Source organism: Marmota flaviventris, chromosome 9 (genome assembly GCF_047511675.1).
Source record: "Marmota flaviventris isolate mMarFla1 chromosome 9, mMarFla1.hap1, whole genome shotgun sequence".
In the NCBI taxonomy this organism is placed as follows: domain Eukaryota; kingdom Metazoa; phylum Chordata; class Mammalia; order Rodentia; family Sciuridae; genus Marmota; species Marmota flaviventris.
Genome location: NC_092506.1, coordinates 114,340,499 through 114,368,222, shown reverse-complemented (window position 1 = coordinate 114,368,222; position 27,724 = coordinate 114,340,499). Strand labels below are relative to the sequence as shown.

The following is a 27,724-nucleotide window of genomic DNA, read 5'->3' as shown; positions in this document are numbered from 1 at the left end:
AGTTGGATAAAGGAAATTATTCTTCCATGGCAGACATGCTCTAAATCTTGAATCTTCTCTCAACCTAAGAATAGCATCTGTTATATGGCATCTTTCCATAAAGTTTTGAAAGTAGAGAAAATAGTAAGAACTTTTATGTAATGTAAAAATGTGTCCAGATAGAGTAAAAAGATGAGGTGATAGCTAAGCATTATGAGGAAGTGAAAGCAAGCTCTGTGGCTGATTTGAAAAGGTCTGTTTGTAAAGATCTTCATGGATACTGTAGAAAAAAACTAGAAATAATTTTTTGAGTTTTATTTGAAATATATTTTATTAATTTTCAAACTACTATTGGATGTATCCTATGAGCTAAGCTAATCCTTTAATAAATGAATAAAATATGATGTCCTCCCCCTCTCCTTAGCAGCCCCAGTCTGCTTGGAAAGACAGCAGAATTGTTATTTACCTACTCAAGATAAATGCGTAGGTAGCATCTTTAAACATCTCTCCTAACCCTATTAGAGAAAGCTAGAGAAGGCAATTTTCTGTTATATGGAATGAAGTATGTTTAGAAATTTTAATAAATTAAATATAAATATTTTGCTTTCCTCCCAAATGATTATTTCACATTAGTGTAGAAGTTGCTGCTAAGTAATTAAGAGTTAAAGTAGTGTTCACTGTAATTTCTTCATACCACAAAGATCTCATTAATCCTTCAATTACTACTCCTTTATAGCTAACAGACATACTCACTCAACAGGTGTACTTTTTGAGGGATTTTTCTCCCTTAAAGCTATCTAGAGCTTTCCATTGGTGTTTTTGAGGAACTTATGAATGAGTCTCCATAATAGCACAATTAAATATTCTGTGTTCTCTGTGTGGAAGATGATTCTGTAGGTCTGCTCCCAGTGGAGCATGGATGTTTCTCTAGCAATCGTGATGGATTTGCTCTGAATATCCATCTTCTCTCACTTGAATCCCCTGTAACAACTGCATGAGTTTACAAGATGGCTAATCAGCATTAGAAGTGCAATCTGTGACTGCCAAAGGGGGGGGGGGAGAGAGAGAGAGAGTAAGAGAGGGAGGGGGAGAAATTGCCCTAGTTAGGAAACACAGCAATAAGTTTAACTTTGTTAGCATGGCATTCTAACTAGTAGACCTAACTGGCTACCCCAGGAATTTGTCCTCTGCATTTTCTAAGAAGGAAGTAATGCAATGCATATATTCTATTTATGATGTGTCCTTACATGTCATGCCTCATGAACAAGCACATCCACATAAATCTGAATTCTTCATCCCCCTTTCAGTTCTTTCTTTTTAAGTTGAGATCTGACATTACATAGCATAAAATTCACTGTGTCTGTGTCTGTGTGTGTATATACATACATATACACATATATACATTTTTATGTATGTATGTATACATACATGTATGTGTATGTGTGTGTGTGTGTGTGTGTATATAGATATATATACACACACACACACACATTTTAAAAAACATTTTTTTGTGTGTGCTGGGGCTAAAACCTAGGGCCTCTGATATAATAGACAAATACTCTACCACTGAGTTACGCTCTCAGCCCTAAAATCCACTCTTTTATTATTTTATATTATTACTATTTTTTTTTCTTTAGGGGTATTTAACCCAGTGGTACTCTTCAACAGAGCTACATACCCAACCCTTTTTGCTTTATTTATTTTTGGGTACTGGGGGTTGAACTCAGGAGCACTCAACGGCTGAGCCACACCCCCAGCTCTCTTTTGTATTTTATTTAGAGACAGGGTCTCACTGAGTTGCTTAGTGCCTAGCTTTGTGAGGCTGGCTTTGAACTCGTGATCCTTCTGCTTTAGCCTTCCAAGCAGTTTCAATTACAGGTGTTCACCATTGCGCCTAGCTCTTTTTATTTTTATTTTGAGTCAGAGTTTTTCTAAATTGCTGAGGCTGGCCTCTAACTTACAAAACTCCTGCCTCAGTCACCCAAAACACTGGAATTACAGGCATGTACCATTGCACCCAGCTAAAATTCACCCTTTTAAAGTAGTTTTTAGAATGTTCCTAAAGCTGTATAGCTATCATCACTATACCTACATCTATCTATCTATCTATCCTTATCTCTATCAATTTATCTCAAATCATCACTATAATTCCAGATCATTTTTATTACCCAAATCCATTTTCTCCAACTCCTGGTAAGAACTAACTACCCTTTGATTCTTTGTATTATCTTTTTTTTTGCTAGATGTTTTAATTACTCTTCAAATTCTTTCCTATCAGGGGCTTCAGGAAATAATTCTTGACTAATGTGCTACAACCTCATTCATGCATGTGTCATTTACCCCGAGTCCTTTTTTCCAAATATCCAAATTTTGTCTTTTTCCACTCTGGAGTTTATTTTCTTATGCAAGTCTTTGTTGGGAATGCTTTTTTGAATGCCATCTCAATCTTTAAAAAACAAAACAAAACAACAACAACAGCAACAAAAACACGTATACACAGACATAAACCACAAATTTTTTTCTTTTTAAGATAAACTTTTTTGGGGAGGGATTCATTTTCAGCATTTTCACCAGAAAAATCTTTCTACTGTGAATGTCCTGCAGGGATCATCCTTTGTTTCCCTGTGGAAGTGTGATCCACATACATACTCATTTCCTCACTACATAATTGTATTTGTGTCTGTCTTTCAGAATGCAGCTCTTCAGCATCTGTTTATTCGGAAGTCCTTCCGGCCTTTTAAGTGTTTGCAGTGTGGGAAGGCCTTCCGGGAAAAGGACAAACTGGACCAACACTTGCGCTTCCATGGGCGGGAGGGGAATTGCCCATTGACCTGTGATCTCTGTAACAAGGGCTTCATCAGCAGCGCCTCCTTGGAGAGCCACATGAAGCTCCATTCGGACCAGAAGACTTACTCTTGCATTTTTTGCCCAGAATCCTTTGACCGCCTTGATTTGTTGAAAGATCATGTGGCCATTCATATCAATGATGGCTACTTCACCTGCCCAACTTGTAAGAAACGGTTCCCAGATTTTATCCAGGTGAGTGTCTGCTACTGAGATTTATGTCTGCTTCCTTCTTTTGGTAAAAGAAACTGATTTTTTTTTAATGCCTAGCACCTGCATTTTCATAATTTCTTTGAAACAGCTTTATAATTGAGAACAATATTTTTTTTCAAACTACTTTTGATAAACAAGAGTATTATAACAATTATCCTGATCAGTCATTGGTATTTAAACATTCAAGTCATATTGCAAGTAAAAAACACCCAGATCTGGTTATAATTTTTAAAATGTCTATTGTAACCTTGTTAATATCCATTTCTCATATATTACAGAGAATCTATAAAAGATATACTCCCATTTCCTGGAAACATCTTCCTACATTGTGGTTTCTTATCTTACTTTATAAGGTTATGCATTTTGGAAGTGAAATAAGAGAAATATATTAGTATTTAATAATTTTTTTTCAAGCACTGACTGCTTCCCTGTAGTATTTATTGTCTGTTGGAACAAAATAGGTGAAGATAAATCCCAAAATATTCATTATTCCATTTGGACTTTAAGTGTTTATATTTTTATATGCTAGTCAGTGAATAATTAAATAACTTGTAAAAATACACTTATTGAAATTCCCAAAGCACAAGTAGACTAGGATTTAATTATAGTTCTACTTGTGTTTAGTCTTAGAAATTTTCATACTTCACACGAACAATTATAAAGTTTGCTAAGGCAGAATTGAAACTCCAAAAATAATGAAGCAAAATGTCTTATAGGAATAGTTTCATCTGACTCACGACTTAGTTATACCCATAGTTCTTTCTCATGTGATTTTGATGGCTGTAAGTTCAGAAACTATATTCTTTTTTGGGGGGTGAGGGTATGCTGGGAATTGAATTGAGGATGAAGCTATATTCTTTAATTAAGGTTATCTAAAAGCAAAGAGAATAAGTCCAAATTTAGGAGAAATGACCCCAATGTTGTAATCATATATAGGTAATGTTTTCTTTGTTATCTAATTCATGTATTTAATTCTTCAGAAACTAATATTTTTGTTTGTTTGTTTCAGTGCTTGGGGCCTCATACATGCTAGGCAAGTGCTCCACCATTTGAACTATATATCCCCAGCACTATCCAGAACCTGATTTATAGGGAGATGTAAAAGGATCATTTACTAAAAGGGGCTAAATTGCTTCAATATGTGTTGAAGGCAGAAAAAAAATGAGGAAGAATTATTTTTTGTCTTCTCATAGATTATATTAGCAAGATTTATTCAAACCTAAAGGAACCCTGCTTAGTCTTAAAAAAAGAAAAAGAACATGGGCAACATTTTGTTCTACTCTTCAGGTCACCTGGGAGGTTAAGATTTGAAAGGTTTTCTGGCTTCTTGTTTTGTTTCTTTGTGACAGGGACAGTATGTGGTATTGAGGCCAATTATCACATCTGATTGGAAGTCATGGCCAGGTTGATGAAATCCATGGTAATGCTTTGGCTCCCTCTAGCGTTGATAGCTACCTTTGGTCATTTCTTTTGATGTCAGAGTCCCTGAGTTTTCCCGGTTTTTACTGCCAGGTGAAAAAACATGTGCGCAGCTTCCACTCAGAAAAGATCTACCAGTGTACAGAGTGTGACAAAGCCTTCTGCCGCCCTGACAAACTGCGACTCCACATGCTCCGGCATTCAGACCGAAAAGATTTCCTATGTTCTACCTGTGGGAAGCAGTTTAAGGTATGAAGCCAACAAACAGATTGAAGTGTGGTACTCACAGGCAATGGAATTATGTTAAGCTAAGGATACATGCCTGTAGCTAAGGGGTGAGGATATTGCTCCATAGTGGAATGCTTGCCTAGCATATGTGAGGCCCTGAGTTCTATCTCTAGTGCTGCCAAAAAAAAAAAAAAAAAAAACCCTATTAATTTCACCAGTTTACCACTCACTTTTGAAATACTGGGCTTGGGATGAATTTTGGGCTTCATGTTTGACTTAGTTGTTTATAATATTGAAGGTCATCACAATTATGTTTGGTAACACACATACAACAAGATATAAGCTTTGAAAAGTACTTTCTCTTCACATCCTATACAAATATACCCTATTTATATTAAGGAAAAAGCTTACCTTACTTTATTTTTTTCAAAATAACTAATTCAAATCCTCAAATAGACTAATAATGCATATCCTGAAAGAATCCAAATGTATATTAATTTTAAGAGCAAATGTATACTAAATTGCTCTTGAGGAATTCCTGAGGTCAATACATTTACATACCACTCAAATCAAGAGATTTTTATTGAACACTTATTAAGTATTAAAAGCCTGTAATTGAGCTCATAGGTAGTAGTACTCTCATCTAACAGGTAGGAAATGTGAAGAACATTGAGAAGGTGAAAGCTACTTTGGAGAATGTTAATGATTAAAGTAAAAAATAATAAGTATCACTAATCTCCTGGAATTTAGAAGACAACAAAGAAAAGCTAGCAGGAGGCTCAGAGATAAGAGTTGCATAAATAAATGTGAAAATAATAAAAATTATATATATATATGCAGAAATGTATGTATGCAGAAATCAGGCAATTCTACAGAAATGTTATTGAGAGACACTATCGAATATGATTGTTGATCACAGTTCATAGAAATTGGAAAATAATTTCCAAGGGAAAACTCAGGTTATATTTGTATAGGATGTGAAGACAAAGAGAAACGGAAAATACCTTTAAAGCTATGTCTTGAGGTATGTGTGTTACCAAACATAATTGTGATGACCTTCGATATATAATAACATAGTTTAGAACTGTGTAGGAGACTCTAATGTGAAAAATAAAAGTGGTCTGGGTTTTATCTGCTTTCTTATATATTTATGGTGCTGGTTACCCTTTTCATGCTAGATTCATTTTAATACCTATAAATATTAAAAAAAACCTGTTTTAATTTTCTCCTTTAATTCACACAGTATATTAGATAGGGTTCAATCATCAAGGTAAAACTACCATAATTTTATAGAATAAGGAATTTTCTTAAAGGATAAAAAAATTAATTATAGGAGAGGTTAGAGGAGTTAAGGGTCTGAAGGGAGAATTTGGGGAATCAGAGAAGTCTCCAGCACAACCTCTGAAGCACTGCTGTGAGTGGACAAATGGCAGCTTACCTGGGAATCTGGGTACTCAGGCACCTCCAACTGCAAGGTGGGCTCAAAAAGGAGAGTTGGCACAGTCCATGGAAGTCCATTGTGGCTGCATCTGGCAGCCTGCTTGGAATTGACCAGCAGGGTCAGGAAGAGAGCTGGTGGCTGAGTGGGAGGGAGAGAGGATTAGTGGGAATCCATTGGCACCTCCATACCAATACCACCTCCAGGTGGCTTTGTTCCTACCTCCCAATCTGGTGCCAGTGTTTCTTTTGGCTAATTCTAACCTGGAACAATGCTTGGAAGGGGATTCCATTTAAACACAGTTCATCTTAGTCAAGTTGACACACTGCAAAGCCACCATATACCTATACTATATTTTTTCAGATTATAACTGGCATAATTTTTCTGAAGAACCAATCTGATGTCATGACCCTTCTGAAAAATCCTTTAATAGCTACTCATACAGATGGATCCCAAAGCTCTTGCCACCTAAAAGATAGTATAAGATCTGTTTTCTCACTGTTTCTCCAGTTTCCACTTTACTTTGCACTCTGGCTTTACGAATTAGTTGGATCCGCTTCATCATGGGGTCTTTCCCTGGGCCCTTACATTTGTTCCCCCTCACAATCCCTGGCTTTAAATAAACTTTCAGACTCTTATCATTTCACCTGGCTAGTGTCACTTCATTAGAGACATTTCTTGGTCCCTGGGTTAAGTGTTTCTTCTATGTATTCCCATAAGACCTTTTCTTGGTGTCCCTAATACTTGTGTATTGCAACTGTCTGTCCTGCTAACTGTAATTTCCAAGGGGGCAGCATATATATAAAGATAAGGTAGGACTTTCTGACTTTAGGGAGTGTACACCTTAAATGTAAAGTCAGACATTAAAAATATTATTGATGCCAGGCGCAGTGGTGCACACCTATAATCCTAGCTGCTCGGGAGGCTGAGGCAGGAGGATTGTGAGTTCAAAGCAAGCCTCAGCAAAAACAAGGTGCTAAGCAACTCAGTGAGACCCTGTCTCTAAATAAAATACAAAAAAAGGGCGAGATGTGGTTCAGTGGCCAAGAGCCCCTGAGTTCTGAGTTCAATCTCTGGTAGCCAAAAAAAAAAAAGAGAGAGAGAGAGAGAGAGAGAGAGAGAGTGTGTGTGTGTGTGTGTGTGTGTGTGTGTGTGTGTGTATTTGATATTACAATAAAAGAAAGGACAAAGTGCTGAGGGGAGTTCATAGATGAGCTGATATTTTTTATTTTCCAGTACTGGGGATGGAACTGCGGGTTTCATACATGCTAGGCAAACATTCTGCACTGACCTACACCACCATCCCAAAGTGACACTTTTGGATTCACTAAAGGATGGGGAAGAGTTTGCCAGCTGAAGAAGGGAAGTGGATGAGGAACAAGGGAGGAATGAAGACGTGCAGAGCAGAGGGAGCAGCAGGGACTAAGGAGATGAGACGGTGAAAGGTAGAGTGGGTGAGGCACATGGGAAGAGGCTAGTGGTGGGATGAAGCCAGAGAGGTAAGTTAAGCCAGTTTATTATGCTGAGTAACCAAAGTTTTGGTGAAGGGAGCCAGAGGCTTTTTGGAGTAGAGCTTAATCTCAGGCAGAGGCTGTGGACAGGAAGAAGAGAGTCCATACTGAAGGCAGACATTGGAAGGAGAACTCCCAGGACCTTGGGTCTGGGTGAGGGTGAAGGAGGGAGGGTGGATACCAAGGAGGTACATATGGGAAGGAGAGAGAGTGGGGAGATAACAAATCTGGTTTTGGAGATTTTGGGATGGAAAGGAGCCATGGAGATTTGATATTCAAATCTCGTCACTATAAACATGACATGATATAGTATTAATATGATATGATTTATGATATGATATAGTATTAGCTTTGAGATTTAGGAAATTATTTGGTTAAGGGGAATTGGTCTGTTAAAGGGAATAGATGGGAGAAACATTTGAGATTGATGGTCAGGAAAAAGTGGAAAGGCAATGGTTCTTTATCATTGTATCTGTACTGAGAGAAATATTGTTATTTAAAGCAGTGTCTTTAACCCATTTTTTTTTTTCTGAGTATTTAACCCAGGGGTGCTTTACCACTGAGCTACATCTCCAGCCATTTTTATTTTTTATTTTGAGACAGGGTCTTGCCAAGTTGCTTAGGCCTTGCTTAGTTGCTGAGGCTGGCTTCAAACTTGCAATCCTCCTACTTCAGCCTCTTGAGTCTGAAATTAACAGGTGTGCACCACTACAACCAACCTTAACCCAAATTTTACTGCAGACTAAGAAACTCTGAATATTCTCTCCTGGGCGTTCCAGGAATGAGAGGTGGTAGAACAGGAAGAAGAGCAGTTATATCCATAATAGAAGAAGTGAAGGGTACCTCACATTGGAACTCAGCATCTAGCATGATTCCTGATACTTGGTAGGCACTCCCAGAATATTTGTGGAATAAATGTGCTGGAAAAATGAAGTGTTAAAAAAATTCCCTGTTCCAAAAGATGGGAAGAATTATTTTTCTTTTCTTTCTTTTTTTTTTTTGTACTAGAGATTGAACCCAGGGGCTCTCTACCATTGAGCTATATCCGCAGTTCTTTTTATTCTTTATTTTGAAACAGGGTCTTACTAAGTTGCTGAGGCTGCCCTGGAACTTGTGATCCTCCTGCTTTGGCCTTCTGAATTGCTGTTGATTATAGGCATTCACTATTAAGCCCAGCAGAAATACTGTTGTTTTTTTTTAAATATATTTTTAGTTATTGACAGACCTTTATTTTATTTATTTATTTATATGTGGTGATGAGAATCAAACCCAGTGCCTCACACATACCAGGCAAGTGTGCTACCACTGAGCCACAGCCTCAGCCCCAGAAGTACTAGTTTTATAGGAAGATTAAAAATCTTTACAAGACTAATAACAGTTTAATGATATTTTAAAGAGCAGAGAGCCCTACTGGATAAGGGACTTGGCAATTGTTGAATTTGTTTTTATTCAGGATGTGTTCAGCTAATTATCTCTCTTTGGCCTCATATCAGCATGATGTCTACCTGTAGTGGACAGTACATTTGAACTTCTAAGTCCACAAATGGAGAGATTTCTTACCTAAGTTCATTTGCGATTTAGAAGGAAATCATTATGTTTGTTGAAATGTATGGCTTTTGTAAATCCAGTATTGCCTATCCTTCGTTATCAAAACTATAAGTTTTGTTTTGTGGTATTGGAGATTGAACCCAGTGCTCTAGCACTGAATGACATTCCCAGCTCTTTTTGAGGTAGGGTCTTGATAAGTTGGCAATTCTGGCATCAAATTTGTGATCCTCCTGCCTCAGCCACCAGAGTTGATGGGATTACAGATGTGCAGCACTGCACCCAACTTGTCTTATAGTTCTTAATACCTAACTTACTCCATGTACCCTTTGTCTCTACATAAATGTGAAATCTTTCCTCTCAGATATCAGTATAATACATATTTGGTGGCCACTTTAAACCAAGGCTCATTAGAAGACACTAATTTGCTGGTGAACAGATTCCTAGTCACTTTTGTCCCAACACTGTAGCCACTCAGATGCCTCTGAGTGAGTTGTGGTGATTGATGATTTGTATCGATATTTTCTATTATTCCTTCAAATAAAAATGTTTTACCCTCACTCTTATTCCTTTTCCAAAACTTCTTTTCAATAGCGAAAAGACAAACTACGGGAACACATGCAAAGGATGCATAATCCTGAGAGGGAAGCCAAGAAAGCTGACCGTATCAGCCGCTCCAAGACCTTCAAACCTCGAATCACATCCACGGACTACGACAGCTTTACCTTCAAGTGCCGGTTATGCATGATGGGCTTCCGGCGACGGGGCATGCTGGTTAGTGCCAGATGGAGGCAGGTTCCTGACTCCAAACCTCATTTTTGTCAATGATGATGGCTTTGGTATTTTTATTCTGTACTAAGTTATGTTTGTCAGTAGCTTTTATCAATAGCTAGGGGAAGAAACAGGTTAATAGTTCCCAGTTTGGAGTTTTCTTCTTTCCAATCTGCCTTTGCCCTTCAGTACCACTTCTTAGATGACACCTCTTCCTCTTTTTTTTTGTAGTACTGGGGATTGAACCCAGGATTGCTCTACCACTGAGATACATCGTCAGCCCTTTTTAATTTTTATGTTGAGACAGGGTCTAGCTAAGTTGCTGAGGATTGCCTCAAACTTGTGATCCTTTTGCCTTCTGAATAACTGGGATTATAGGTTTGGACAACTGTTCCTCTCTTGGGTGACCTTTAAAAGAGGTCTTTTTCTGCCACCATTTTTTTTTTTTTTTTGGTGCGCTAGGGTTTGAACCCAAAGCCTCATGCATATTGAACTTGTGCTCTGCCATTGAGCCACACACCCAGCCCTCTACCACTTTTCATTACCAGTTTTGTTTTTTTAACCCTTCTTAATCCTTTTGCTCTGGTCCTGTTTTATTTCCATCCTTCTCTTTTGTGTTCCTGAATATTATTTTTGGCAGGATTTTTGCCTCCTCCCCAACTGTCCTCCGTTTTTGATTCTTTTTTTTTACCAGCTAGGGAACTGCAGCAATGGGAGAAAACTCTCCATCGAAGCAGGGTATGTGGTTCCAGACTAGAGGCAATATCAGGATAGTCATTTATTGCTCTCAACTTATTTTGACTTTGTAACTGTTGCAGAAAATATTTCTGCAAGAGCTAGAGAGTCATAGGACAATATTCAAAATTCAGAACCTTACTTTGTATCAATTCATTCAGTGTTCTCAGTAAAGCTAGGGCAACTAAATTCCAATGAAAGACAGGTTTGCATCAGGAGAATTCATGGAAGAAATTCATGTTCATGTGATTTTCCTTTTTCTAACAGTATTTCTTTTAGGTAGAGACTATTGATGGGACCTGGAGTGACCCATTTCCCCCTCAGTTATTTGCCAAGTTATTAGCAACTATTAACATGCTTTGGTATCAGATGGGTCTGATGATGTTGGTTCTGGGCAAATACCTTATTATTTTGAGGCACTGTGTCAGAGAATTTCAACTTCTAGCACTCATCATCAGAGGCATTTATTTAGCTTTTGTCTGTAATGGGGTCTCTTTCTCATTTGTTCTTTCTTTCTTTTCTTTTCTTTTTTTTTTTTTTTTCCACTTTAGGTAAATCACTTATCAAAGAGGCATCCAGACATGAAGATAGAAGAAGTGCCAGAGTTAACTCTACCCATCATAAAACCAAATCGGGATTACTTTTGCCAGTATTGTGATAAGGTAAGGTAAGAGCAAAATATCCTTCCTGCTGTGCCACTGTGGGAGCCCTGCTCAGAGCCAAGTGTGTCTATGTGTGTAAATATATACTAGTTACTCTTAACAGATGGTTCCCTGCTTCTTAGTAGTTTTCCATTCAGACCAGAAAGGGCTACAAATGCAGTTTCATTTTTAGCCAAATTTTTTTTTCTTAAGAATTTGTTTTTCTTATTATTTCTTCTCTCTATGACTTTTGTTACAAAAGAACAGGCTTGTTACCAAGAGCCTAGAATATGAATTCATTTTATTCCTAAGTTCTTAACATGAGAGTATTTATCATCTTACTTGTAAATATGTGGTAGATTTCTAGAGGACTGAGTGGAATGTGAAAAAGTTTGTGATGGTAGAGTACTCTACTTGTACTATTTCATTCTTAATTTTTGTGTAGTTACAAAAAAGACAGAAAGAGAACATACTGATTATTATAATAGTGTGTATAATATAGCCTTGTAGAATGTAGTTATGTCAGATTAAAAGTAAAGAATATGATTTAAATATAGAGTCCCTACCAAAGCTACTAGTTGCTATTAAACTTGCCATTTGAAGATTCTTTGGTTCCTAGTAGTTGGTCACATACATCATATGAGAGCTTTTACAGATAGACTAAAGGATGTACTAGCCTTAAAAACGAATCTCTATTTCTTTATGTCCTCCTTTTGAGCTTTCAGGTAAAGGATATTTTTATAGTTAAAATCTTAGATATATACAGAAAAATTCAAGGAAAATGCCTGGCATATCTGTAGTATTTACTTGTTTTATTCTGTGTATTTATGTATATTATTCTTCAGAAGATCTGTTAATATATTTTCTTTGGGGCATTATCATTTTTTTTTTTTTTAATTTCCTTAGAGTGAAATTGTTAGTTTGCTTTAAGCAAGAAAAAGGAATTGTACACTGCTTTCATGGCAAAGTATTTGAACTTACAGGTTTATAAAAGTGCCAGCAAGCGTAAAGCCCATATTCTGAAGAACCATCCAGGAGCTGAGCTCCCACCAAGCATTCGGAAACTTCGTCCTGCTGGTCCTGGAGAGCCAGACCCCATGCTGAGCACCCACACCCAACTGACGGGCACCATTGCCACCCCTCCTGTCTGCTGCCCTCACTGCTCCAAGCAGTACAGCAGCAAGGTATGGCACCACCTTCTGACCACATCTGACAGCAAAACCTCTACATGAGGTTTTCATGTCTTAACAGAAGGTGACTACTCATCCAGGTGGCCGAGAGGTCTCCTTTCTAATTGATGGGGGATTGAAAGAGACGTCATTCTAGTCCCTGTAAGCACTGAATTCTCAGTGCTACTCCTTCACTGCAATATTATCAGAACCTCTAGGGTAGCTCCCACAGTGATGAGTGGGAGGAGAATGTTGTACACTCCTAGAGTTAGTGCCTGAACACTTGACTGTTCTCCTCTGCCCTTGGCATGTTGAGGGTCTCAGATTTGAATATTCTGCACTCATAGTTTATAAGCTTAGGCTTATGGAAGCATTATGTAGGAACTGAAATGGTGGTTCTTGAAAAGGGGGTCATTTGTGCTGGTGATGGGGATTGTGACTGATTGTTATGGATATTAAGGGGGTGAGGGATGCTGTGAAGATTTTGGACTTGCCTGATGGTGTAGGATCATGTAAGTTTTTACTTTTCCACCTACTTTTTTTCTTTCACTTTCATATCCTTATATTACTTTTGGAAATGCAGGCATAGAGTTGATGTTGCTCTGATTTTTCATTTTATTTTAATTACTTAATTAACTTGAAAGATGGGGTTAACTATGTTGCTTAAGCTAGCCTCAATCTCCTAAGCTCAAGGGATCCTCCTGTCTCATCCACCCAAGTATCTGGGACTACAGGAGTATGCCATGGAGCCTGTCTGATTTTTTATTTTGTAAGGGCACAAAATAAAAGACCTTCAGAAACATTGGATGGTTTGCATATGAAAAGGATTAAAAACAACTAATTTTAGTAATTATTCTTGATTTTTTTTCTTAAATTTTTCAGACCAAGATGGTCCAACATATTCGAAAGAAACATCCAGAGTATGCTCAGCTTCCCAACACCATCCAGACGCCCCTGACCACAGCTGTGATCAGTGCTACCCCAGCTGTTCTGACAACAGATAGTGCCACTGGAGAGACTGTGGTGGTAAGTATATGACTAGGAGAGCGTTTAACTTCCTTTGATGCCCATCATATTTATAAATACTCATCTTGTTATTTTAATTGGCTGCAAATAGAGCCCATTATCATTCAGTTTGCTATATAAGGCATTATGCTTGTGATTGGGTCTCCTAGTCAGTGTTTTCCAAAGCTCTCTGTCAAAGAAGTAGCAAGGAATTCTCAGTGTTACTCCTTCACTGCAATATTATCAGAATCTGTAGGGTAGCTCCGTTGAGCAAGAGATAGACACTCAGGATTATTTTGTAGTTCCATGGTCCATTGGCATGATTAATTAAATTTTAACAGGATTTAAGAGCACTGAAAGAGCTACAATCAGTAGTTTATCAACTAAAGTGTTCTGTGTGATTTTTCTAGACAACAGACCTGCTAACCCAAGCGATGACAGAATTGTCTCAGACCTTAACAACTGATTACCGAACACCACAGGGAGACTACCAGAGGATTCAGTACATCCCTGTATCCCAGTCTGCATCTGGGCTCCAGCAACCTCAGCATATACAGCTTCAAGTGGTACAGGTGGCCCCGGTACTGTGTGACATTTACTTCTGTTTATCTTTAAAAGCATCATATTGCTATTAGCCAAGATGGTAGCTAGAGTCAATGAAAGCACCCAGGTCTCAGAAATGGACATGGGCTCTACATAATGTGCTTCTGTATGGAAATTCTGGATCTGGGGAATTTGTAAAACACCATTGCTACTGTCCTTCCCAGGGTGATGCAGGCTCTGGACTTGGCAGTGTAAAAGATTTCTTTCTATCCTAGTCAGGAGATTTTAGGCTCTAGCATACATAGTGTGCAGGTACTAATGACACCTAGCCTCTTATGAATCCTTGTGCTGTAGCATCCAGGTTGACTACTTGATAATGCACTAGTTTGATTAATCCCTATTTGGGTATCAAATGGCTTGTATCATTTGAGAGGTTGTAAAATATAATTTTGATTCAGTCTATGACTATTTATTAGTATCTTTTTAGTATAGAATTTTAACTATGTTCTTTCTACTAGATAATGAATAGCTCATTCTTATTCATTAGGGAGCAAAAAGAAGAAATCCTCTCAGAACTATTGTTTATTTATTTGTGTGTTTGTTTTGGTAGTGAGGCTTGAAATTGGGTGCTTTACCATTGAGCTACATCCTCAGCCTTTTATTTTTTTGAGACAAAAGTCTTGCTAGGTTGCTGAGGGCCTTGGTAAATTGCTAAGGCTGGCTTTAAACTTGCAATCCTTCTGCCTCGGCTTCCTGAGTTGCTGGTATTACAGGAAGGCACCACTGTGCCTGGCTCTTTCCTTCGCTTATGCTGTGAGAATGTATATTCAAAACACAAATGGACTTGTTGCTTTGAAATCAGCTGGTTTTGAAAATTTAAAACCAACATGGAAGTTACCACTGTCATTCACTATTCTTTTTTGCTTTTGCAGCACTGGGGATGGAACCCAGCGCCTCATGCATATTAGGCAAGTGCTGTACCACTGAGCTACATGCTTAGCCTTTTAAATTTTACTTTGAGACAGGATCTCATAAATTGCCTAGACTGGCCTTAAATTTGGAATTCTCCTGTTTCAGCTTCCAAAGTAGCTAGGGCTAGGATTACAGGCATGTGTCACTGTGCCTGGCAACGATTCTTTACTCTTTTTTCCCCCCACATGGAACAGTTCTTGGCTTTATGCTAAGAATCTATGAGGCCCTGTAGTTTTGTGTTAAACATGATGTGAAGAAAGGTGAGGTGGTGCATGCCTATAATCTCAGTGACTAAAAAGTCTGAGGCAGGAGGATTGCAAATTTGAGACTATCCTCAGCAACTTAGTGAGATCCTGTATCAAAATAAAAACTTAAAAAGGGGTGGGGATATAGGTCAGTAATAGAGCATTCTCAGGTTTAATCACCAGTATCACAAAAGAAAAGAACAACAACAACAAACATTCCCATGATATGTATATATATTGACTCTGGAAAAAGGGGCCAGCAATACTTTGGCTAGATTTTCAAACATGTTTGTGATATGTAAAAGGTCAGGGACCACTGTTTTAGTGGGTCTGAACATAAAAAGCACTACTGTTATCTTCATTTTTCAACTGTTCTAATTAAGACTACTATTAAAATGGGCACCCACATTTGGAAATAATTATTGGCAGATCTTTTAAAGTAATTCTTTTTTAATGAATAGCCAAGGATTTCACGTATAATTTTGTACCCAGAATCATACAGTAGGTTGGCAACATTTAATTTTAAAGGGAGACAGTATCAGTATAAAATATATTATTTTTCACTAAAGCTTTAGTATACATTTTATACTGATGAATTTATTATGATTAAGAGGCACTTCTCTCAAGACACTATAATAGTTTTGTGTATAACTGCTCATAAAATGTGGGATTTCTTGGGCTGGGGTTGTGGCTAAGTGGTAGAGCACTTGCCTCACATATGTGAGGCACTGGGTTCAATTCTCAGCACCACATATAAATAAATGGATAAAATAAAGGTCTATCAACAACTAAAAAAATGTGGTATTTCTTATAATTTTTTGTTTTACTCTTGGAATAATACTTTTTATATTGCTTTTATAGATATAGTTACAAGAATACCTAGTGATAGCATATACCAGGTAGTGATAAACTAAAAGCAAGTTCTCTTCCTTGGTCTCTTTTAACTGATAGGACACTAAATTAATGAAATTTAAAGGAAAAACATTGTTGGTTTCTGAGAGATTCTCATGCAGTTTATTACTGATATTATTATCATCATCTAATTATTATATTATAGCACTGGTGATTAAACCCAGGGTTGCTCTACTACTGAACTACATCCCCAGCTCTTTTCACTTCTTTATTTTGAAAGAAGCTCTTGCCAAATTTTGAGACTGGCCTCAAACTTGCTCCTTGTCGAATAGTTGGGATTACAGGTGTATACCACTGCACCCAACTGTCATGTAGCTTATTATTACGAACCATATTTTTCTTTCTCCTTGTCTTCCAGAATTTTAGTACCTTATATTTTAGAAGCATTTTTAGAATTTTAATCCTGGACAGCTTGGCCCTCTGGGAGTGCAATGTACAGCATTAGATTCTGAAGTATCACTTATTCTTCTATTGGGACATTATTTTTAACTGAACTTTTTCTCTGGTAAGATTTCCCTTAACCTCAAGTGATATATATTTGGTTTCTGGGCCTGTTTTTTTCTCCCACCAGGCCACTTCCCCTCACCAGTCTCAGCAGTCCACTGTGGATGTTGGACAGCTCCATGATCCTCAGACCTACACACAACATGCTATCCAGGTGCAGCACATCCAAGTCACTGAGCCCACAACCTCAGCCCCGTCATCATCCCAGGTATCTTCTCTATGGACTGTTCAGAGGAGTTAATGTGGCCTCAAGGACCATAAGGGAACAGTAAAGACATTATCCACCACTACTGAGATTATGTTGTTATTTTTGGACCTCAATTAATAAGTCTTACCTTTGCCTCCAATTTTTATTTTAGTAAGGTGTATCCAGTTGCATTAAGTTATTAACTTCCCCTGTCCCTGTGGAACCCTGTGATATGATATCCTAGAAACAGCACTAGCTTTTCTTCTCATTTTAAATGGCATTGCTAAATTGCTTCTATGATTTGGAACAATGACTTTGTGGAGTACTACTCTGTATTGTGTTTGCATGATTGAGTCTGTCACTGAGATATTAAGTAAGCATGGGAGTAAAGAGGAGAGGGAAGTTATATATAGCAGACTATGTAGAAATTATGTGTGGATGTGGTCTTTGAATTAGGTCTTGAGGGGGTATAGAAGCATTGTGATCTGCATAAGCTCAAGTTGTGAGTAAGAATACAGAGTTGTGAAATTGTGGTATATTAGAGGAAACTGAGTGATTCTATTTAGGAATGGGAAATGATGTTTGGAAAGAAAGTAGGAAAAGTAGCTTGGAGCTGGATTCTGGAGGACCTTGAATGGCAGATGACAGAGAATGGTCCTATCTGATAGGAGTAAGCCTCTACACCAGATGTCTGAATGCGTCCCTGTGTTTCACTCCACAACCAGGGTGGGATTATTTAGCACAATTTAATGGAAATTGTGATCTGTGGGTTATATTTTCATTTGGATCCCAGATTAGTTTTGTGACATAGGCAAATTATTTTACTTCTCATTTCTTTTAATCTTATATAACATATGCAATTATGCTTTCATTCATTTATCTAGAAGGTTTATTGAAATTAATTTTTTGGATACTTCTGTAGATTATCTTCTGAAAACAAATTAGAATTTCAGGGTTTTGATTGCTTTTTTGTTCATTCCATTCTTAGTTAAAAATATTAGTACTTTAGCAGTGATATACTTTGGCTTATAAAATTCATATTATTCTGCTTTATTTCCTTCAGTTATTTGCAGGTCTTAGATCTATAGAAATTTCATAATTTCCTGCTTTTGTTTTCTCCCTCTCCCCAGGTGGCTGGGCAGCCACTGAGCCCTTCCGCTCAGCAGCCTCAGCAGGGGCTCAGCCCCTCCCATATACAAGGCAGTTCTTCCACACAGGGGCAGACTCTGCAGCAGCAGCAGCAGCAGCAAAACTCCTCTGTGCAACACACGTACCTTCCCAATGCTTGGAATTCTTTCCGAGGCTACTGTGAGTGAGAAAAATGGGTACAGTGTTGTATATAGTTCATGGGCTGAACCATCTCATCAGCTTTATAATAGGTTTTTAGATTAAAATATCAATTGGGCATTTTTTTCACTCTATGGTATATATATTTGAATGAGTTTCATTACAAAATTCAAGGCAGCATTTTGATCTCAGAAAGCCAGTTTGATATAATGTTTTCAGAGACATTAGGTATGTTGATAAAGTAAGTATAGGTAGGTGACTTAAATAGAATAGATGAAGAGAGAATATGTCAATGGTAATGATTCATCCCTTCCATCAATAATTATTAAATATCTATATATTAATCACTGTGCTAGACCCTGGGTATACAAAGATTAATGTTGACATTAATATCAGTAATGCTACACAATAATGTCAATGTCAACAATAATTTTTAAAATTTTGTTTTGGTACTGGGGATCTAACCCAGGGACTTGACTTTAACTTTACCACTGAGCTATATCCTAGTTCTTTTTATTTTTTATTTTGAGACAGGGTTTCACTAGGTTTCTTAGGGCCCTGCTAAGTGGCTGAGGCTGGCCTTGAACTTGTGACTCTCCTGCCTCAGCCTCCCAAACTGCTGGGATTATAGGCATGTGCCACCATACCTAGCTGTAAGCCAATTTTCATTAAGCTCTTAATGTATGCTGAGAATGATTCTAAATTATGTATATCACATTCAGTATTGACAGCAACCTACAAGATAAGTACAATTGTTAATTGCATTTTACCGATAAGGCAGTTTATACTGTATTTAGACATAACAACTTATCTAAGAGACATAACTAGTCACTGGAGAACTAGAACCCATGCTGTCTGGCTCCAAATCTTATACTCTAAATTATCCTGCTGTGCTGTTTCTCTTAATAAAATAGTCTTTGGGTCAAAGGGATCATCATCTGCTGGGCAGGGTGGCACACACCTGTAATCCTGTCTACTTGGGAGGCTGATGCAGGAGGATGTCAAGTTTGAGACCAGCCTCAGCAACCTAGTGAGACCCTCAGCAACTGAGTAAGATCCTGTCTCAAAATAAAAAATAAAAAGGTCTGGGGATTAGCTCAGTGGTAAAATGCTCCTGTGTTCAATCTTTGGTACCAAAAGAAAGAGAAAGATAATCATCTAGCAAAGGAAAAAAATATATATATGTAATGTATTATAAAACCCTGACATTAGTGTTATGGAAGAGTATCAGGTTAGCTGCCTGAAGTCAGAATAGGTAGAAATCAAGGTTGGAATGTAAACCTTGGGTGTGGGCTAGAAATATATGAGACTTTATTATGGAAAATGTGGAAGGAACAGGAAGAGAGATAACAGACCTTAATAGAAGCAAGTAGGAATTCTGAGCCCTAAGAAGCAGGGAAGTAGTGTTGATCTTTCTCCTACTATTGATGTCTTTTTTTGAGGGGCCCATCACTGTTATGGATGATCCATGGCTATATAACATAGATTTGCTGTGGAGTCAGATTTGAGCTCTGCCATTTAGTTATTTTGAAAATCTGTTTATTAAATACTGGTGGTTCCAATGAGGGCCAAATCTAGTTTCTGGTCATAGAAAGACACTCTGACTCCAGAGTAAATACCAATAGAATCCTGGGAAATAGACTGATGTTTATGGTTAGTTTAATTCCTATGAAACACAGTAAATGATAAAGATATCCAGCTATCTATGGTTATAAAGTATAAGCTAACATTCTAATATGAAGATAAGATTCTGGAACTGAAATTTTTTATCATAAAAAAATTCCAATATTATGCTTGGGTAGTACTCATCCTTTAGCTTTAGTAGTTACCAAGTCACATCCAGCTTCGTCTCTATCCCATCCTTCTCTCCCATCCTCCAACTCAATAATAATCCATTGTATCATTTCATCCATACATAGTTTAGTATATATCTCTAAAATGGAAAAGTTGACTGGACATGGTAGTACATACCTGAAATCCCAGTGACTCAGAAGACTGAGGCAGGAAGATTTAAGTTCAAGGCCAGCCTCAGCAATTTAAAGAGGCCCTGTTTCCAAGTAAAAATAGAAAAGTCTGGAGATGTAACTCAGTGGTAACATGACCCTGGGTTCAATCCCTATTACCAAAAGAAAAGGGAAAAAACCCTAAAATTAAAAAGTCTGGTGTTTTTGTTATTTGTTGTTGTTTGCATGTGTGTGTTGGGAGGGGGTGCAGTTTGTGCTAAGGATTGAACCTGGGGCCTTGCACATACTTAGCATGTGCTCTATAACTGAGCTATATTCCATTTAAAAAAAGACCATTTAAAAAAATATAACATTATCATAATACAACATTATCACACCTAAAAATAAATGACAATAATTATTTAATCCCCTCAAATTTACTTCAGATATCCAGTCAGTATTCCTATTTCTTTGATGGTCTCAGAAATTAAAAAAAAAAAACAAACTTTTGGTTTGTTCAAATTGGGTCAGAGGAGAACCAGACTTTGTCATTGTTTTTTTCCCTTGGTATTAGGGATTGCATCCAGAGGTGCTTTACAACTGAGCTACATTCCCAGATCTTTTTAATTTTTATTTTGAGAGAGTATCTCCCCAAGTTGCTGAGGCTGGCCTTGAACTTGTGATTCTCCTGCCTCAGCCTCCCAAGTCACTGGGATTATGGGTGTGCATCACCAGCCTAGCATATTGTTGTTGTTTAATATACTTTCTTCTGTCTCTTTTATTTCCTGTAGACTGGCCATTAATCTAGAGGCTTGACTAAGTTCAGGTTCACACCATACCTGGTGTGTGTCCTTTCATCAGGAGGCATACAGTGTTTGGTTGTCTCTCTTTTTGTGATGTAAGGAGTCATTGATGTTTATTCCTTAGCTTCATTGTTTTATTAGGGCTTATAAAGTAGTGATATTTGGATTCTATAATTCTTCTTCATTAATTAGTTGGAAAAACATTTTATCCTAATTACCAGATGACTCTTGAGTACAGATTGTGTAGGAAAGGGAGGATAAATGCTTTTGATACACAATTAATCACCTTCATTTAGCAGTTTTCAAAATAATGAGTGGGTTTTCTAGTGTGATGCAAGGTGACGAATGAAGGATATGTATATGTGTCTTAGTGTCATTTTGTACTCATGAATTACAACACATGACATATTTGAACCTACTGCAGTATTTTCCTTATTGATGTTCAGATTATTTCATTTTTGCCTAGCAGGAGTCTCTTCAAACTGTCTCCTGCATCTTTCTCATATGACTCTATAAGCCCAAAACATGATGTTCCAGGCTTATCTTACCCATCTTCTGCTCAGAGCTGGAATCATCCATTTTCCCGAGAATACCTAATTCCTTCTAGCAGAAAATATTATTCAGAGACTATCAACAGGGTGCTAGGGTAAACTTTGCTTTTGATTTTCTTTAATGACAATAATTCAAGTTGGATTTAGTTGTGATTACTATTTAGTTGTGATTACTGTGGATACATTTGTGCCATAAATTCAGACATGAATCTAAAAGCTAAAAATTTTGAGCTAAAAGATAAGCCTTTGTAATATATTTCCAGGTTTAAAAAATAGGTAAATATTTGTATTTGAGGATATTTGGAAGCCACATTTGAGTGGAGACGAATTAATTGTCTCTGATATTTAGTAGCTCTTTAGTAGTGCCTTATGATATGATTTATTCTTATCAGAGATACTTTCACTCTATCAAAAAAATCACTGCATCCCAAGACTCTCACAGCAAGGAGATCTATGGGAAATAGCTCAGTGGGGACTATGAGCACTGGTTAGGTACAGATGGTTCAACTACCATGGTTCAACTTAGGATTTTCACCTTAATGATGACGTAGAAGCATAACCATATAACCATTCTGGGAGTTTTGTTTTTATTTTTGAGATATGATCTCTTGCTGTGTTGCCTAGGCTGATTTCAAACTCCTGGCCCAAGAGATCTTCCTGCCCCAGCCTCCTGAGTAGGTGGGACTACACCACTATGCCTGGCTGTATTCTGTTTTTCACTATCAATGCAGTATTCTCTAATTTACATGAGATAGTCAACACTTTGTTATAAAATTGATCTTGTGTTAGATGATTTTTGCTCAACTTTAGGCTGTTATAAATTTTCTGAGAAAGTTTAAGTTAGGCAAGGCTAAGCTGTGATATAGGGGTTAGGTGTATTAAATGCATATATGATTTATCATGTTTTCAATGTGGGATAGATTTATTGGGATGTGACCCCCATCATCTAAATAAAGGAGCATCTGTATTTGTTTCTGGAACTTGTATTAAAAATTTGTATGTTTCCTATTTTCAGCATCTGAGATTCAAATGATGACACTTCCCCCAGGTCAGTTTGTGATTACAGACAGTGGTGTAGCAACTCCTGTCACTTCTGGCCAAGTGAAGGCGGTTACTCCGGTAAGCCACCCTGTCCAGAACACTTGTCACAATTTGGTCTTTATTTATTGCTTTATTCTATAGTTTCTCAGTAGATGATTTCTTGGAAGCTGTGTCTATCACTTAATCCTCTGCCTTGCTCTGGAAGCTAAACTGTAGCAAATGCTTAACTAATAACTATAATGAGCCTCCTAGACCCATCCATACGATCACTTTTTTTTATACGCTTATTGGAAATATTGCAAGTCCTCAAAACTATTGGTCTTCAACTGGGCTGGGAGAGAATAATATAATGAATCAATTATGGAGCTATTTTAAATAATTTACCCACTCCAAGGTGAAAAACATTGCCATAATATTTAACTTTGGCAGGTACAATATTGATTGTACCTATTCCTTTTGTTCTTCATGTGTTTGTTCTGGTCTGCTTCTTACATTTTAGAAAGACAATACACAAATTTAAATTGAGAAAAATATTCTTGGGCTGAGTGTAGCTTGATGGTAGACGGCATGCTTAGCATGTGCGAGACCCTGGGTTTGATCCCCAGCTCCAAAAAAAAAAAATAGTCTTGGATTAATAAGTTCTGGAGATCTAGGGTACAGAGTACAGATCTAGAATGGTGACTGTAGCTTATAGTAATGCATTGTATAGTTGAAAATTACTGAGAGTAGATTTTAAATGTTATCACCACATACACACAAAAAGGTAAACATATGTTGATGGGTATACTAGCTTGATTTTTTTTTTCATTTATGTTAGCTTGACTTAATTATTTCACAATGTATACATATATTAAAACATCAAGACTGGGGTTGTGGCTCAGCAGTAGAGCGCTTGCCTAGTGAATGTGAGGCCCTGGGTTCGATCCTCAGCACCACATAAAAAATAAATAAATAAAAACAAAGGTATTGTGTACAACTAAAAGAAATATTAAAAAAAAAACAAAAAATCATGTTATATACCATAAATATATATAATTTTATTTTTCTTTTATACCTTTAAGATGCTGGGAGAAAAAAAGAACAATACTCTTCAGTGGCTTAGGGACATTGGGATAATCCCCAAGGGAAGATTATTTCCCAAGAGGGTGGTATGGTTGTCTAGTTATCTCAACATCCTGATATTTTATTTTTATTTTTTGTAGTACTGGGGATTAAATCCAGGGGCATTTTACCACTGAGCTACATGCAAAAGCCCTTTAAATTTTTTTTTTTTGAGACAGTCTTTTTAGTGGTTGATAATACTTTTCACAGATCTTGCGTTAGACTGGCTTTAAACTTGTAATCCTCCTGCCTTAGCCTTCTGAGTTACCCCTTCCTATACTCTTAATGTTAAAGTGAATATTTGATGGTAGGATATAATGACATTTTAAATGTCCTTACTAGGCAAAACAAAATTTTGCGACTAGTAATATTATTTTTAATTTTGCTGGTTTTTGAAGTCTTAAAATCTGGGAACCACTGATCTTGACTATGTGGGGGGCAGTCTGCTTCTTTAAGGATTCTTTATCACTTCTTTGATCCATTTTGCATTAATCTTAACATTTGATTGACGGCAATATTTTTTCTGAAATTCTAAGTTCTTAGGAACAGTACAAAAGTGCATATTTTCTTTGCCAGATAGGTTACTACCACGTGCAAATTTCTATATCTGAAGTTCTTCACTGTATCGTTTGGTAACAACAAAGGTAATTGTTGTTACCAAATGATACAGTGGTAACAACAAAGGTAATTCAAGTACTTCCTTGAATTATCATTGTATTCAGTTACTGTGACCACCCTATCCTCTCTAAAGGATATAGGTAAAGCATCTCTTATAGGTGTCTATTTTGGATCCCCTGTAACATTTCTTTGCATGTTTCCCTCTCCTCTCCTCTAGTAGCTCCTATTCCTCCCTCATAGGCTCTAAGTTTCTAAAGATCCTTCTTTTTCTGCTTTAGGGTCATTATGTATTATCAGACGGTCAAACAGAATTGGAGGAAAAGCAAACTTCTGCCCTTTCCAGTGGCGTCCAGGTTCAGACATCTGCACACAGTGACTCTCTGGATTCCCAAACCACCAGCCAACAGCAGACCACACAGTATATCATCACCACCACGACCAATGGGAATGGAAGTAGTGAAGTGCACATCACTAAACCCTAGTTTTCACCGTGGAGCTAGCGTGGAGCATTCACATCATGTATTTTCTCATTCATAAGTCTGAAGCTTCTGATACCCAGACCTCTTTTTTAAGATTTAGTATTCACTCAAAGAATTTGAAGACTACAATTTTGGCGTGCACACGCACGCGCACACGCGCGCACACACACACACACATATGTGGGGATTATTTTGCCAAGGTCTTCATTACCAAATTGACTCTTCAAGCCCTCAGAGCTTCTGCCACGAAATGGAGATCTTTCAGGGGAAAGTAGATTTCAGGATGGAGAAACTTTGTCTTGCTCGAGTTGGTTTTTTACCATACTGATAAGCCTTACTTTCCTTCATGGAAATATTAAGTGGCATATTTGTGTTCATACCAAAGGTGGAGACAGGCTGTGCCAAGTCCATGGTCATTGGACTTCTGAATTCCAAGCCAGGCACCAAAGGAGAATGGGCATTTCACAGGTGTGATTTAAATCAGGACTTGTAAGTTTGAGTTTTCAGTAATTTAACAAAGGGAGCTTACTGGATAAGAAAATAAAAATGATGAGACAAAAGTTTGACAGTGGTGTTCTGAAGGGAAAACTGTCATTTAAAATTTTCTTATTGCTGACTTTCTTTTCTTTTTTCTTTTTTTAGATAGGGGTGTTGCTATGTTGGTTAGGCTGGTCCTGAACTCCTGGGCTCAAGTGATCCTCCTGCCTCAGCTTCCTGAGTAGCTGGGATTACAGGCAGGCCACCATGATTTTTTTTTTTTTTAATTTTCATATATTAAAAGACTATGGTTAGTGGTTGATAATACTTTTCACAGATCTTGGTCCTCAGCAGATTAGGGCAGAACCTCATGTCCTGATAGTTCTTTCTTTATTATTTCACAACGGTGGGTGGACTCCCCAAAATAGAAAAGACTGCTAGATGTTAGCAGAATTTAAGCCCCTACATGAAACTTTTGCCTTCCATTCTCTGGTTGCAGTTGTATTAAGGGCATATTGGTACCAAGAGAATTTACCCAAATTAAAACTATTCTGTGGGGGCGGGGGGCGGAGAGGGGGACCTGAAACACTGTCCTGCCTTGCAGCATCCATTTATCATTAATTGGTAAAAGTTGAATTCCTTGTTCTTACCAAGTATACATTTAACTCCCCCTGCCACTCTTTTTTTTTTTTTTTTTTTTGTGTGTGTGTGTGTGTGTGTGTGTGTGGTGCTGGGCTTAAACCCAGGGCCTCAAGCATGCTTGGCAGGTGCTCTAATAACTGAATTACACCTTGAGCCCCTACATTTAACTCTTGTTCACAGCATTCAGTGTATTTTAATACTTTCAATGCTGTCTTAAAATGAACATTCTTTAAAGTTGGATGGAAAGGTGGCCTTCCTTATTTCTAAAGACTTTTAATTTTAAACATATTGTAACTCATCTGGACCTTTTTATGAGATGACCAATTTCACACTTAGGGGGAAATTAAAATGCAGGGACCATTTATAATATATGAGGATAATATAAAGGATCTGGAAGAAATTGTCTCTTTATGAATATTATACTGTCAGGTGGGAGAGGAAATGGTTTGTCTTATATGTGTTCCTGTTTAGTAGGAGTCTTGTGTGCTATGAATTCAGTGGGGAAAAGTATTTACCCTCTTTTTACTGTACATTCCAATTGTACCTGTGAAACATTTCAGTCAGTACATATTTTAACAACATTTTGTGACATGCATTTTTAGAATAATTATTGTATAGTGAATTTATCAATCCAGATCAAGAAGACCTAAATACGTTTAAAATGAAGTCAACTAATTATTTTATTTATATTTCTGAGTGAAAACTGGTTCTATGAATTAAGAAGCATAGTAGCTTCTTTATGGTAAAGGTATCTTTCTGAAAAGTAAAAAGAATTCTTTTCTACTAACTTTACTAATATGTAGATCTTGCACTTTATTTTTGAGACCTCATTCACATAGCTATCTCTGAAAATTTGGGCACTAAGAGGACTTGAGAAAGATTCTTCAAAAATGTTTGGAAACTGAAAATGGACTTTCTATCTTTGGTAACAAAGAAGTAACATCGATATTTTCAACAGAAAACATTGACCTTGAGTCACAAAACGCAGACTCTAGTTCCCAAAGTTCCACAATGTAATGATTGTAAGTAGCCTATTGCCCTCTAGAAAGACTTGTTAGGAGGAGAATACTAGACTTTTCCAAAGGTCCAGTTTGGGTTTTTGTAACTTATATTTGGCCCTGTTGGGTTCTTTTTAATTTGATCCAGCAAGGAATCTTCCCTCTTCTCAGGAATAACTTATTGATTAAAATAAAAAATTATCACTGAATAGAATGTTCGTTTTATGCCAGTTATTTTAAGTTTTAAAATACACAGAGGAAGGTCTTGTTGAAGAACTTCGTCTCTTTCCCTTCTAAGTTTTTCCTTTGTCTTTTTTAGTCCTTATGTGGAATAAATTAAGACTCTAAAACTAACGTTATCAACCAGAGATGCAGGTGGCACTAAAGCCAAACAACATTTCTTTAGGATCAGGTATTGTGCACATTAATTCCAAGGTAATATTTTCAAAAGGACTTGGATTTGAAGAGATAGCAGAGTATAATTCCTCTGAAGACCTAATTTGGGAAACACGTATGTAGCCAATGTTTGTTTTGTGGCCACTCCCAAAACACACTGACACTGTAGACTTTATTCAGTGCAGAGTGATATTTTGGTGTAGGGTGGATATAAATTTTACATTTTTATTGTTTGATTTATACCCAAATAGACATTTCATCATGTAAAATTTCTGTTCTTCTGGAAAAAGTTTTTGTTTTGATCTTGAATTATTTTCTGACTTGGAATTATCCTTTCAGAAAAGTCTTAAGATAGCTAGGGCTAAAAAGCACTTCATGAGATGCTAAAGCTTACCCATTGGTTGAATATGTTGACCCTATCCTATTATTTAAATGTGAACATTTCTTGTACATTCAGTGAGTTATAGTGTTAATAGTCTTGTGCTATGCAGCAGGTGTAAAAATTAATAAATATTTTTTTTAATAAA

At 37.1% G+C, this 27,724-nt stretch overlaps 1 protein-coding gene across 3 annotated transcripts in view; it reads left to right on the top strand.

Moving 5' to 3' along the window:
• Nucleotides 1–27,724, top strand: part of Prdm10 (PR/SET domain 10) — a 93,440-nt gene extending 65,716 nt beyond the window's left edge. For all 3 annotated transcript variants that reach the window (XM_027945541.2, XM_071616869.1, XM_071616870.1), the window contains 11 exons: nucleotides 2,671–3,018; nucleotides 4,549–4,704; nucleotides 9,772–9,951; nucleotides 11,235–11,345; nucleotides 12,308–12,508; nucleotides 13,376–13,519; nucleotides 13,909–14,079; nucleotides 16,742–16,882; nucleotides 17,992–18,169; nucleotides 22,461–22,564; nucleotides 24,484–27,724. In XM_027945541.2, coding sequence (XP_027801342.1) covers nucleotides 2,671–3,018; nucleotides 4,549–4,704; nucleotides 9,772–9,951; nucleotides 11,235–11,345; nucleotides 12,308–12,508; nucleotides 13,376–13,519; nucleotides 13,909–14,079; nucleotides 16,742–16,882; nucleotides 17,992–18,169; nucleotides 22,461–22,564; nucleotides 24,484–24,687 — 1,938 coding nt within the window. In that variant the 3' untranslated portion in view covers nucleotides 24,688–27,724. The remainder of the gene's footprint in view (nucleotides 1–2,670; nucleotides 3,019–4,548; nucleotides 4,705–9,771; nucleotides 9,952–11,234; nucleotides 11,346–12,307; nucleotides 12,509–13,375; nucleotides 13,520–13,908; nucleotides 14,080–16,741; nucleotides 16,883–17,991; nucleotides 18,170–22,460; nucleotides 22,565–24,483) is intronic.